The 11,591-nt window shown below is 44.4% G+C and overlaps 1 protein-coding gene across 2 annotated transcripts in view; it reads left to right on the top strand.

Moving 5' to 3' along the window:
* Window positions 1-1,019: 1,019 nt before the first annotated feature.
* Window positions 1,020-11,591, top strand: part of LIMS1 (LIM zinc finger domain containing 1) — a 35,063-nt gene continuing 24,491 nt past the window's right edge. For both annotated transcript variants that reach the window (XM_086482125.1, XM_086482124.1), the window contains exon 1: window positions 1,020-1,126. In XM_086482125.1, coding sequence (XP_086338251.1) covers window positions 1,020-1,126 — 107 coding nt within the window. The remainder of the gene's footprint in view (window positions 1,127-11,591) is intronic.

Genomic DNA, 11,591 nt, shown 5'->3' with positions numbered 1-11,591 from the left:
AACTCTGAATTACATTTTTGTTTATATGTGCCAAGGATAATGTCAAAGAAATGATAAACATTTTTTCAAAAAGTGGTAAGCTTTTTGGAAACCTCCTTTGAAGTTGAAACAAAGAGTTTTATTACTAAAAAAAATTGCTGAGTGAGGTGAGACGCAGAGCTTGCAAATCCCTGCTAGTCACCTTCCTGTCTTACAGGAAACCTTCAGCGCTTTCATTCCTGTTTTACAATTAAACAGGACACTCCATCACTACAAAATGTGACAAATAGTTACGGTGGTTATGTTTTGATAGCTGAGAGTAGGAAGAAAAATACATTGTGGTTTTCTTCTGATTTTCAAGATGCGTGGAAACGAGCAATTTCTGACAGGCACAGTGCTGTTGTCTTTCCAAAAGGTATTTCAGTGCTGGTTACTGACGTTACTTTGCTTTGCCGTTAATCTCCCCATCAGAGTTTTCTCACGTGCTTGAGTAACTGCATTTTCATAGCGCTCATGACTTTCTTTTTGTCGTAAATTATAGCGGGAAAGAGTTAACAGCTCATTGCAGCCCTGGAGATTTTTAGCGGATTGCAGCAGGCGCTGGGACAGCAGGGTCTCGAGGAGAGGTCGAAGAAGGCTGGAGGGAAGCCGGTGAGGTTGTCGCAGGCATCCCTGAGGTGTGATCCAGCGATCAAGGAAATGTGGTGCCCTTCGGGAGGGTGTGTACCTATGAGAAACAGGAAGCTGAGCAGCAGCCGCCTGCCTGCCCTGCCTGCCTCCCTGCCTGCCCTGCCTGCCTCCCTGCCTGCCCTGCCTGCCTGCCTGCCTGCAGAGGTTGGTAGCTCCGGCGGGCGCAGGTGTGCCGACACGCCGAGCCTTTTCTCTCCAGGCATCTTGGCAGGCGCGCTCCGCGGCAGCAACATCTGGAAGAGGTGGTGGGGGGGGGGAAGAAACTCAACCCAAAGCCAAAACACCTCCCCCCACCCCCCCTTAAAAAAAAAAAAAAAAAAAAGAGGCAACAACCCTCCAGGTAGAGAAATATGACGGCCTTGCAGCTGAAAGAGTTGTCACAGTCGGGTCTGTACAGGAGGAGACGGGATCGCCCGGATAGCGTGGGACTGCCCGGGTCACACGAAGAGAAGCTGAGGTGAGTGCGAATTGATGGGTACCGCCGGGGCGCCGAGCCCTTCTCAGCAGCCTGCTTCCTTCAGTGGTTTTAGCAAACAAAATGCAAACACGGCTCTGGAAAGTCACCGCAAAACACATGCATCGAGAAGCAGGCCTGAAGCACTACGGAAAAAAATCCGAAGGAGGGATAACAGGAGCCATACGGTGACCTTGTGGGTTTTGGCGATGGTGTGACTCCCTTCCCCAGCTCTGGGAAGGGCAAACGTTAGCCGGTTGTTGCTTCTGGATCTCTTCTGACAGCCGACACTTGCAAGCAAATAACTTTCCGCAGCCTGACAACTTTGCTCGGTCTGGTTTGAAGTCGGTTTTGGGTCACCCAGGTCCTGTGGGTTGTGCTGCTTCTCACTCAAGGGTCTTACTGCAGCCCCTCCACCGGGCTGGTTTTGTTGCGGAGGGGCTGGGGCAGCTCCTGGGCTCTGGCTTTCTTCGTGGGGGGTTCTTTGTTGTGGAAAGGACTTTAGACAAAAGAATGCAGCAGGACCACTTAGCCTGACCTTACCCAGGAAGGGTGACCAAAAATCGGAAGGCCATTTAATGGCTGGGGTAATCTTCCTGATGCTATGTGCCATTTTGAAAGAGTAACAGCGGATTTTCAAAAAGCCTCTGTTTGGAGCAGGGACAGTAAAGAATTGTTTGTAACCTGAGTTAAGTGCTGACACCAAAAGAAAAATGTTAAAATTACAAAGTTTTTGTTTTAAGTGTGCTCGGCGTGAAAGCAGTCTGTTCCCACTTCAGGCTCCTCAGAAGAGGATCCTTGTGTAAATGCTAACAAAAGCCTCGGTGGAGAGGAAGTACTTCCTATCTCCTCATGCCTGTTCTCTTTTTGTATTTTTAGATTGTTTTTTGTTGGTTGTCACTGTGCATCGGATTGGAGTGCTGTGTAATTTAAAGGGCTTTTGTTACTGTGCTTTCATAACCTGAGTTAGCAATTTCAGAAGGATGGGTATTCAGATTTGGGGGATTTACGCTTTTATTATAACTAAGCACCTTAATTAAAAATTATTGTGGCAAAATGTATGATTGTAACCTACTGAGATTATTTGCCATGAGGTATCAGAAATATCAGATCAGTTCTAGGCATGTGTTAACTTGCGGGTCTGATATGTGTGCTTGGTATCTGTTTGTAGTATTAATTCTGAATGGATTTCCTAGATGGATTTCTAATAGCATTAGTGGTACATATTATGTTCATCTGACTGTAGATGGAAGAATAATCACTTAGTAGAGTAAGAGATGTGCAGAGATTGTTGAGTTTTTTATGTTTAGATTCTCTTATACAAAACTAGCAACGAGAAAGACTAGATCCTCTTAGGGAAGAGAAAGCTGCTTTTTAAAGCATATACATAAAAATGAGTGCTAGCTCTCTATGGTTGTGTTGCTATTTCTCTTATTTATGTGCATGTGGAAGATGTGAATGAGACCCTTTTTGGGCTGGGTGGGGGGAAAGGGTTGTCTGTACTGGTATAAACCTAGATGTTTTGATCCTTTCCTGAACCTCTTCTGCTTAAAGACAAGAAATAAGTGAAACAGGGATCAGTCTTGAGAAATAAACTCCAAGTTGAAGGAAGCAGCAAGTCAAGGGACTTAGGAATCAGCTCAGGGCAGGGTATTGGAAATACAAGAAGGTGAATGGAGCGTGGCCAGATGGTGCTCTAAGAGCAGGGGGACAACCCGTACCTAAAGCCAGAGCTTCTCTTATATTTGCTAATAGCTTAAGCTGGTTCTTATTCAAACTAAACCTTGCTCCTTCCTAACCCACTTTGTGATATTTCAATGTGTTGCCAGGAAGCCTTATTGGTAATTTTTACTGCGTTCACCATGACAAAAGGCTATGGCATTGTAAATACAAAACAGTGACATAATAACAGGGCCAAGAGCAATTTGGAATGAAGAGAAAAAGTTCTTTAGTTTTCTAAAACTGGAAACCTTTAGCTTTTTTTCATGTGCTCTGCCTGGTGACACTTAGATGCCTGTCATTAGCAAATACTTTCAGAGTATCTAGAGTCCACAAGAAAGACAAGAGGTTTCTTTCATGTCTGCTAAATATAGCTTGCCATCCTCCATGCCTCTGCAATGCCCTCCCGTAGTTTCTCTCTGCCGTTCTTTGTTCTAGTGCCTTTGTATTTCATTTTACATACATATTAATCCACATGTGTTAAATAATACCAGCCCTTGAGGAACAATTCACTGAAAGCTGCTTTCTTAGTTCAAGTACCGTCCTTTTCTAATCCTGGGCCAAAACTACTCGAGATGCCAATGTCCTCAGGGTATCCTGTGAGAATTTCTGTATTTAAAAAAAGTAAAAATGAAAGTTGCCCTTTGTTAAAGTCATACATGGTACCTGCAATTTTTCTTTTTTATAGCCTTTTACATGTTACCCCAGTATGAAATTTCTCTCTCCTGCCCTTTTTGAGGTCTGTGTCTCCTTTGGTTTCCTGGGATCCAGGCCACGGTGTTCGTCTGTTAAGGCACAAAACAGCAGCAAGTAACCCAGCGGACAGCCATTCACACCCCTTCGCCGTGACTGCAGGGTGTCTTGGACTGCCTCTGCTCTGCTGCTGCAAGCACCGCTGTGATTGCGGCTCCAGGGTCCGGCCATCGCAGCAGGAGCCGGACGAGGGCTTAGGTGTTGGCAAACTGTGGCCAAGACCTAGCCAAGCATTGGCAGTGTCAGCACTGCGCAGCAGCTGGGGGGGCCTCGGTGCTGAAATTCTGCCTTTGTTCTTTCCTGGGAACATCGGTGTCATTTGCACTTAAAACACCTGAGATACTAATAATTAGGGCACTGTGAAGCAATGTGCTGGAACTCCTCAATGCATACAGAGCATATGTTTATCATATAATGTATCACATACAGTTTATTTTCCAGGAACTAAAATTTCTTGAAACAATGCTCTTTACAGTATAAAAACAATTTCCTATGTTGACATAGCCTCATGGTAGGTCGCGTGCCCTGGGACTCTGAGCTCCACAACAGGAAGGCAAGCTTTAGCTTCTGCATCTGTGTCTGCTGATGTCACTTCACCCAGAAGTTTGACCCCCATCATTGTCTTCCAGATCTGCTGTTCAGTTTGTGATGTGTCAGTCTCTATGCACATTTCCCTCAGTCTTTTGCAGGAGAGACTGCAGGAATATAGTCTGGCTCTTTCCATTAGGTTTTGTAGCTTGTCAGATTTCCGTTTACAGTAGAAGCTCCTAAATAAGTGTTTAAATTTAGTAGAGTCTCTCGAAGTACCTCTTGCTCTACTAAGTAGGTGCCAGGTCGTCTTGAGGGAAGCTCATCTCGTGCAGCCATGGCTATCTGCAGGGCCTGATTTGCAAGCAGCAGAGCTTACTTTAGTGCGTGGTTTTGCTCATTTTGCCTGCCCAGTGGCTGTGATTCCCCGTCCTGCTGCGGACAGAGTTCCACGCTTTGCGTTGCGCCCACTGCCCTGCTGCGGTTTACAGTCTGGTGCTTGGTGCTAGCTCAGAGTCTGCCCCAGTTACCCCAGTGTTGCAGGTGGTACGGTGCGGTGGCTGGGCAGCTGCGCTGTCCCACTGGCAGCGGTGAGGACCTGAGGGGGCTGGCAAGGACTGCCAGAGCCCACCCAGTTGAGGAGAGTGAGGGCACTTCGAAGGAAGCCACCCATAGCTGTAAATATCAAGCCCTAAGCTCATCTGAGATCAAGATGGGGGTGGCAGGACTCATCCTCCTCTTTTAGAAACCTATCCTAGGATGGAGCGAGTTGCCCTCTCAGGGAGGTTCTCTCATCCCCTCCACCCCACCTCCTCCTGGCGTAACCTGCGCCCAGTTGATCCGTCAGCTGCGGTGAGGTGAAAGTGTCCCAGCCCTTGTCCTGGCAGCACAGCACATTGATGGGGATGGGAAATTCGGCTGCTCTTTCTACCTCTCCCACTCCATGTATCACTTAACAAACCCCATGACCTCTCTGGGAGCCTTTTAATCTGTAGCTACAGATGTTACTGGTGCTTTACTGACCTTACAAGGAGCTGGAGCCTGCCTGCCCCACATAAAAGGTGGCCTGGATAGCTCATCCTTTTCTTGAACTTGCAGGGTACAAAGATGTGCTTGGTTTAGACCTCTGCTGGGTTAGGGATGCTGAATGCAGTGCTCTCTTCCCCTGCTTGAGCTAGGCTCAGCAATGCATAGAGTTTAACTACGCAGGATGCTCTCCAGGTGCAGAGGTCGAAGTGCAGGGGGCTGCCCAGCACCTTTGCGTTTCCCCTGCAATTAGTCATTGAACTAATGCAGCCTGAGAAATCTGCTTTTCAAAACGGAGGGGAAGACTTGTTCTTTTCCAGCTATATTGATTTGGTGTGGAAAAAAAATGACATCTCTGATAAATCTTGTCTTGCCATGTCTTTAGAAATGGCATGTAAAAAATTCTGACTGCATGCTGAGCTATTCTTTCTTGCTTTTCTCAGCAAACAGGATGCAAAGGAAATTGTACACATACATTTATGATTAATCATTAGGAGTCACAGTATGCTTGCTATTTCTCCTCTTTCCCCTTCTCACCCCATGGCCTTTGTAAAAATAGAATTATTCCTCTAAAAAATTTAATACTGCTAATTTCCAAATCTCAGTACAAGGTACTGGAAAAAGCAGGGGTAATTCTCTGGGTTTTTTTTGTCAATTAACTTCAAGTGAATTTGATCAGTGTTGTCCGTAGCGCTCTTTTCTAAGTTCATATGGGTTCAAATGGAATTAAAAATGTAAACAGCTTTTGAAGAGGTTAGTCTCAAGTTTTTACCAAACAGTAAATTTCCACATTTGCAACAATCATTGGCAAGCTTCAGTCAGTGGCTGTCAGTTACTCGGGTAGTTCACTGCTCTGTTCTCTTGTGCAGAAAGCACCATAGATGTTTTCCACGTTAATAGCTTTAAAGTATCTGCCTTCCCTTTGCTCTCTGCTGCTGAAGCTGATGGGTACATCTGCGTGAGTAGGTGCAGGCAATCTTCTGCTGGGTCCGTTCAGGCTCCTGCCTGCCTCTGCACACTAACTCCAGGCTGGAAGGCATGTGGACGTGCCCCAAATTTGATGCACAAAGACTCCCTTGCAGATGAAATAGGAGACATAAGCACATTCTTACGTCCCACTGAGCCTTGGGGGGATAGGCTCTGCACAGCAAAGCTCGTAGGTGAGTATAAAAAGAAACAAATGAGTAAAATCCCCCGAATGTTGGCGATGCGGTAGGGCTCAGTGCCTCCTTTCTTTATGAGGTACAGCATTTGGGAGTGGTGCGAGGTCACGAATCTCCTCAGCCTGCCATCAAAACCCCATGTGTAGCAGCCAGGCAGGGTGTGCAGCTGTTTCCAGACACACATCCCCCCTGAAGGCCTCCTGCTCTTCCTAGGAGGGAGAGAAGAAGATGCTGGTTGGTGACTGCCTGGGGAATCAGGGACCCTGTTGAGCTTTCAGATGCCTTAGGGTAGTGAGTGCAGGGGAAGGCAGAAAGAAGAGATCTGTCAGCACCTAGAAGCATTCTTAAATTTGATTTCTACTGGTAATGTTTCTTAATAGCATCATAAATGTTAATATTCATATAACTGCTTTCTCTAAGCCGATGTTTCACTTGCTTACAGTGCCTGTGTCAGCAGGTAAAGCAGTAATTATTCAGTACGTTGCTAAAAAAAGAGACTAATTTATTAAACCAGGAAGAGCTTGAAAATAAACGTTAAGCCACAAAAAAATTACTTCTTCATTTGTTGTGGTTAGAAACTCCGCTGGAATACTAGGGAGTTGGGACCTAGAAATACTGCTTTGAATCAGATACTTGGGAACTCTTGATTAAAAACCACTTTGGCTCATCTGCTCACTGCTCTAATTGAAGAGAGGATTTGTCCGCGTGAATGTAACACTGAATTATCATTATTAATTGTAGTAGCTTCCAGCCAGCAAAAATATGCTTCACAGTAATGTTTGAATATCGTGATACTTAGAATTTGCATTAAGCCTTAGTTTGAAGTGTCCAAATGACTAGAGGCTTTACTTTTCATTTGTGCTGTACTTTTTGTTGCTCTAGGGGTTAAAATAACTCAGGAGGAACACACCCTTTTTTTTTTTGCCTTCTGTCTCACCGCTTGTCTCCTGCATTGCATAACAGCCCTAAACGATTTTGTTTGACTTGCTCACCCTGACTATCACCTCCCGTGACTCCAAATGACCGGAGGTAGCTGGTTCCCTAACAGAAACCAAAGCAATTACTAGGGTTTCTCTTACACTTGCCTCGTTGTAATAATGTGTGATTTCAGTAAATTGTTAAGCTTCAATGATTATAGCAATTAGGATTTTCAGTGCTCTTTCTTACAGGATTAGCTGGCTAAAGATAAGTTGTACGTTTGTTTCTTTTTTTTTTTTTTTTCCTTTCTTTTGCCTTCATGTGTTTTGATAACACCTAATCAGAGGTGTTCTCTACAGGAAATGTACTGTGATTGCTCATTATTCTTCATTATAATCAAGCTTTCCTTTGAATGCAGTCTGTCACACTTAAGTGAATTTACACACAGAAGTATTCTCCAGAGGAGAGAAAAACTAAATTATGGCAGAGTCACCACTTAATGAGATTACCAACTTGCAGGCGTTGGCGTATGTGTGTTAGTTTGGGTTCCCTTTCGGTTTATTTTGTTTTCCTGTGGTCTTTGAACTGTTGTAAGAAATGCAAAGCTAACAGACCCGAGAGGACCATGAGCCTTTTACATGATGCTCTCCAGACATGGGAACAGCTCCAGCTTGCTGAGCGTCTTGCCTCTGACCGTGGCCAAAAGCTGATGCCTGTGGAGGGAGGTAGAAGGAAAGAGCGGGCCTTTTATGGCATTTCCTTTGGTGATAATCCCAGCTTGCTGCCAGCTGTGGCTCAGGGACTTCTTACAGAGTTTGTGACCTTCAGTGGTTTTCCCTTCGGTTAACTCTTCCATTCTCCCCTCGCACCCAGGAATCTGGGGGCATTTCCCAAACATGAGTGATGCTCTTGAGTTTTCATGTGTACTACCTGATGCTGTAGTGCACATGGTTGTGTGTTCATCATTTCTTTGCTCGATTTGTCATAGCATCTTTAGGCATTGTTCGGTTTTCATGTTTGTATCTGCCAGCTTTGTAGAAGCTTCTGATTTTAGGTAGTTCCTGGTAGCACTCTGAAATGATGGTTTTGTATATAACGCTCTGTGAGCAATGTTTTTGGATGATACTGCTCAGCTTTGCCAGCAGACTGTAAGTCATCCTGTGATGCGTCTTTATATATCAAGGAGATGAAGCTTTGTGATCTTTTGGAACCTTTTGTCCAACAGGAGAATTTGGTTTATGACTTTTGTGACATATTACTCTTTAGTTTTTCTGCTTTTTCTCTCTACTCTAATGGCCATGATAGAGCTAGAAGAAAATGAATTGAAAACTAGTAGCTACTAGCTTCAAAGGAAGGAACATATTGGCAGACACAGCTAGCAATACCTGGCAGCATTTCTCAGCTGTGCCTTTTAAAATGAAAGATTCAAAAGCTTCAAGCTGTTCCGGCAAGGAATGGATGGACGAAGGTGAAGCGGATGTGAAATGATGTTTGTCTTTTCCAGCATGTTAAATCCATGCATGCCATGCTCTTCATAGATCATAAAGTTCTTGATCTTGAGTTGAGTGTACCTTTTGAACTCTGTTTCTAAGCAGCTATTGGAAAAATGTAACCTACTCAGAGTCATGGCTCAAAACTGCCCTGGCTGAGCCCCTTCTTGTTCCAGTACAGAAAGTTTGCATTGAAAGCTGTTTGTCTTGCTTGATGTTTGGCTTTTCTGTTATAGTTTTGTACGTTTCCCCTCACTGACTTCAGAAGCTGAAGCATGTGCTGTACTTCTGATATATTAAAAAAGCTGCTCCTTATAGATAGATATATCTATTTTTTAAAAAAAGGACATGGCAGCAGTGCAGCCTAAGGATAGGATAGCTCCATGAGTTACCAGGTTGCAGGTCATCAATTTTGCCTGAAGTGTACAAATAATTGCTTAGTTTTAAACTATGTTCCTTTCTAAAGCTAATCCCAAATTATACCCACTTCTCCATGGTACCTGGCAAAGGGGGAAGGAGGTTTGGCAGGGCTTGAACCCCTCTGATCCAAAGCAGAAAACCCCATTGTCTTCCTTTCTCCTTTCGTTTCTGCCAAGCAAATAACCTGTGCTTCTCCTTCAGATAATCCCAGCAATACACTGTTGTGAGGGATAACTTCTACATCTTCCCTCACAAAGTCTTATATAACCGTTCATTCCTGCTTTACTCATTGATGGTTGGTCAGTTGTTGGAGTGGAAACCGTTACTTTAAAAAAACCTTGCAGTAGTTATCAAAGCCTTCGGTTTGGAAAATGCGTGGAAGTCTTGCTTGGCACTAACTGCTACTGAAATTCATTCATGCTTACTTGACAGGTCTGCTACTGGTACTGAATAGCTAGGGAATATAAAGTACAAGCTGAAGACCTTCAGTTTGTATTACCCAAAATGATAAGACCATCATAATGAAGTATGAAAGCAGTGCTACTTTGTATTAGCTTTATTTGTCAATACATTACTCATGCTCGACTCTTAGGAACGTAAATTGCTTCTGGTTATTCTCTTTCAGCTGTTGAATATTAGGGCCATTATTTAATTCAGCAATGTTAACTGCAGATGGCTCAGCTGTCTGCCATCCTGTGCTGGTTTTAAAGCCTGATGATGCTGCAGTGAATGTGGGAAGAGAAAAACGTGAAACCAAAACCTAGAGTGACTAATAATTACAATTTAATATGTGTGTGAGAGAAGAGCAACAGCTGAGGAGGTGTTTTCTTTACCACATTCTACTTCTGCCCAAAACAAGTTAATCCAGGCAATGAAAAACTTTGCACTTCCTCATATAGGACAGAAAAACAAACTTAATGAAGTTGAAAAATTGGTTATGGAGGTTATGTTGCTGGAGGTATACTTTAATAGTAATATTTGAGAGGAGACGTGTGTAGAAGTGACGTGCTGGTTAGTGAAGCTGAAGGTCAGTCCTCAGCGTGGTGTCTCCAGTGGAGACGTTACTATAATAAGGATGTTGCTGCGAGCTGGGAAGCGTGGTGTTGCAGTTATCTCTGCCCTACAAGGAACTGCGTGGATGTACTGGAAGTCTCTCGGTAGCCGGGACGTTATGTTGAGTCATGGTATTAATTATAGCTCCTGGATGAATCGCTCAGGTCACGGTGTTCGGCTTGTGAAAACATTGGTTCCAGCTAGCACGGGCAGATGGCTAAGACAGAAGCAAAGGCTGGCGTTTGCCTTTACGCTAAGGATTTGGTGAAGGATTTTTGGTGGATTTCAGGGATAGCTGACATGAACTGAGTATTGGTGCTAGGAAACTGCTACTCCGAAGAGAAATATGGTAGTGCAGCATATTAAAATCATGGAATCAGAGAATCATTTAGGTGGTAAAAGACCCTTAAGATCATCGAGTCCAACCGTAAACTTAACACTGCCAAGTCCAGCACTAAACCATGTCCCTAAGCACCACATCTATGCATCTGATAAATACCTTCAGGGTTATTTAGCCACCTCCAGTGGAGTCACCACTTCCCTGGGCAGCCTGTTCCAATGTTTGACCACTCTTTCAGTAACAAAATTTTTCCTTATGTCCAATCTAAACCTCCCTTGGTGCAACTCAAGGCCATTTTCTCTTGTCCTATCACTTGTTACCTGGGAGAAGAGACCAACACCCACCTCACTACAGCCTCCTTTCAAGTAGTTGTAGAGAGTGATAAGGTCTCCCCTCAGCCTCCTCTTCTCCAGACTAAACAACCCCAGGTCCCTCAGCCGCTCCTCACAAGACCTGTTCTCCAGACCCTTCACCAGCTTCGTTGCCCTTCTCTGGACACGCTTCACCACCTCAATGTCTTTCTTGCAGTGAGGGGCCCAAAACCGCACACAGGATTCGAGGTGCGGCCTCACCAGTGCTGAGTACAGGGGCACCATCACCTCCCTACTCCTGCTGGCCACACTATGTCTGATACAGGCCAGGATGCTATTTTTCTGAAATGTCAGAAAATGCAAAGATTGGCTTCATACATTTTTACATATTTAAACTTTAAATCTGTCCCTTAAGCAATGGAGGAGGAGCACACGTACGCTGAGTTCTAATTTGCTTGCAGTTGCCTGATTACAATCTATTGTGCATCCCTTGGATTTCCAGTGATTTGACTTCCACCAGTATAAACATTATTCTGCCTAAACACTTTCAAATTCTAGAACTGAATGACATTGGTGTTGTGAAGTTCACTGAGTGTATGTCCAAAGAGAAGGGTGCTTTTGAGCTTGGTGGGCCTGAGCTTACCTCATCAGTCTTGAAAAGATGGTTCTTTTCAGAGCGGGTGTCTTGGAGACAATTTATGTGCAGCCCCTAGTACTGAGTAGCTGACCTTTTTATTATTCTTAAAT

Source organism: Leptosomus discolor, chromosome 1, assembly GCF_034619465.1.
Source record: "Leptosomus discolor isolate bLepDis1 chromosome 1, bLepDis1.hap2, whole genome shotgun sequence".
Lineage (NCBI taxonomy): Eukaryota > Metazoa > Chordata > Aves > Leptosomiformes > Leptosomidae > Leptosomus > Leptosomus discolor.
Note: the sequence above shows the minus strand (reverse complement) of the source record. Positions and strands in the feature narration are given on the sequence as shown.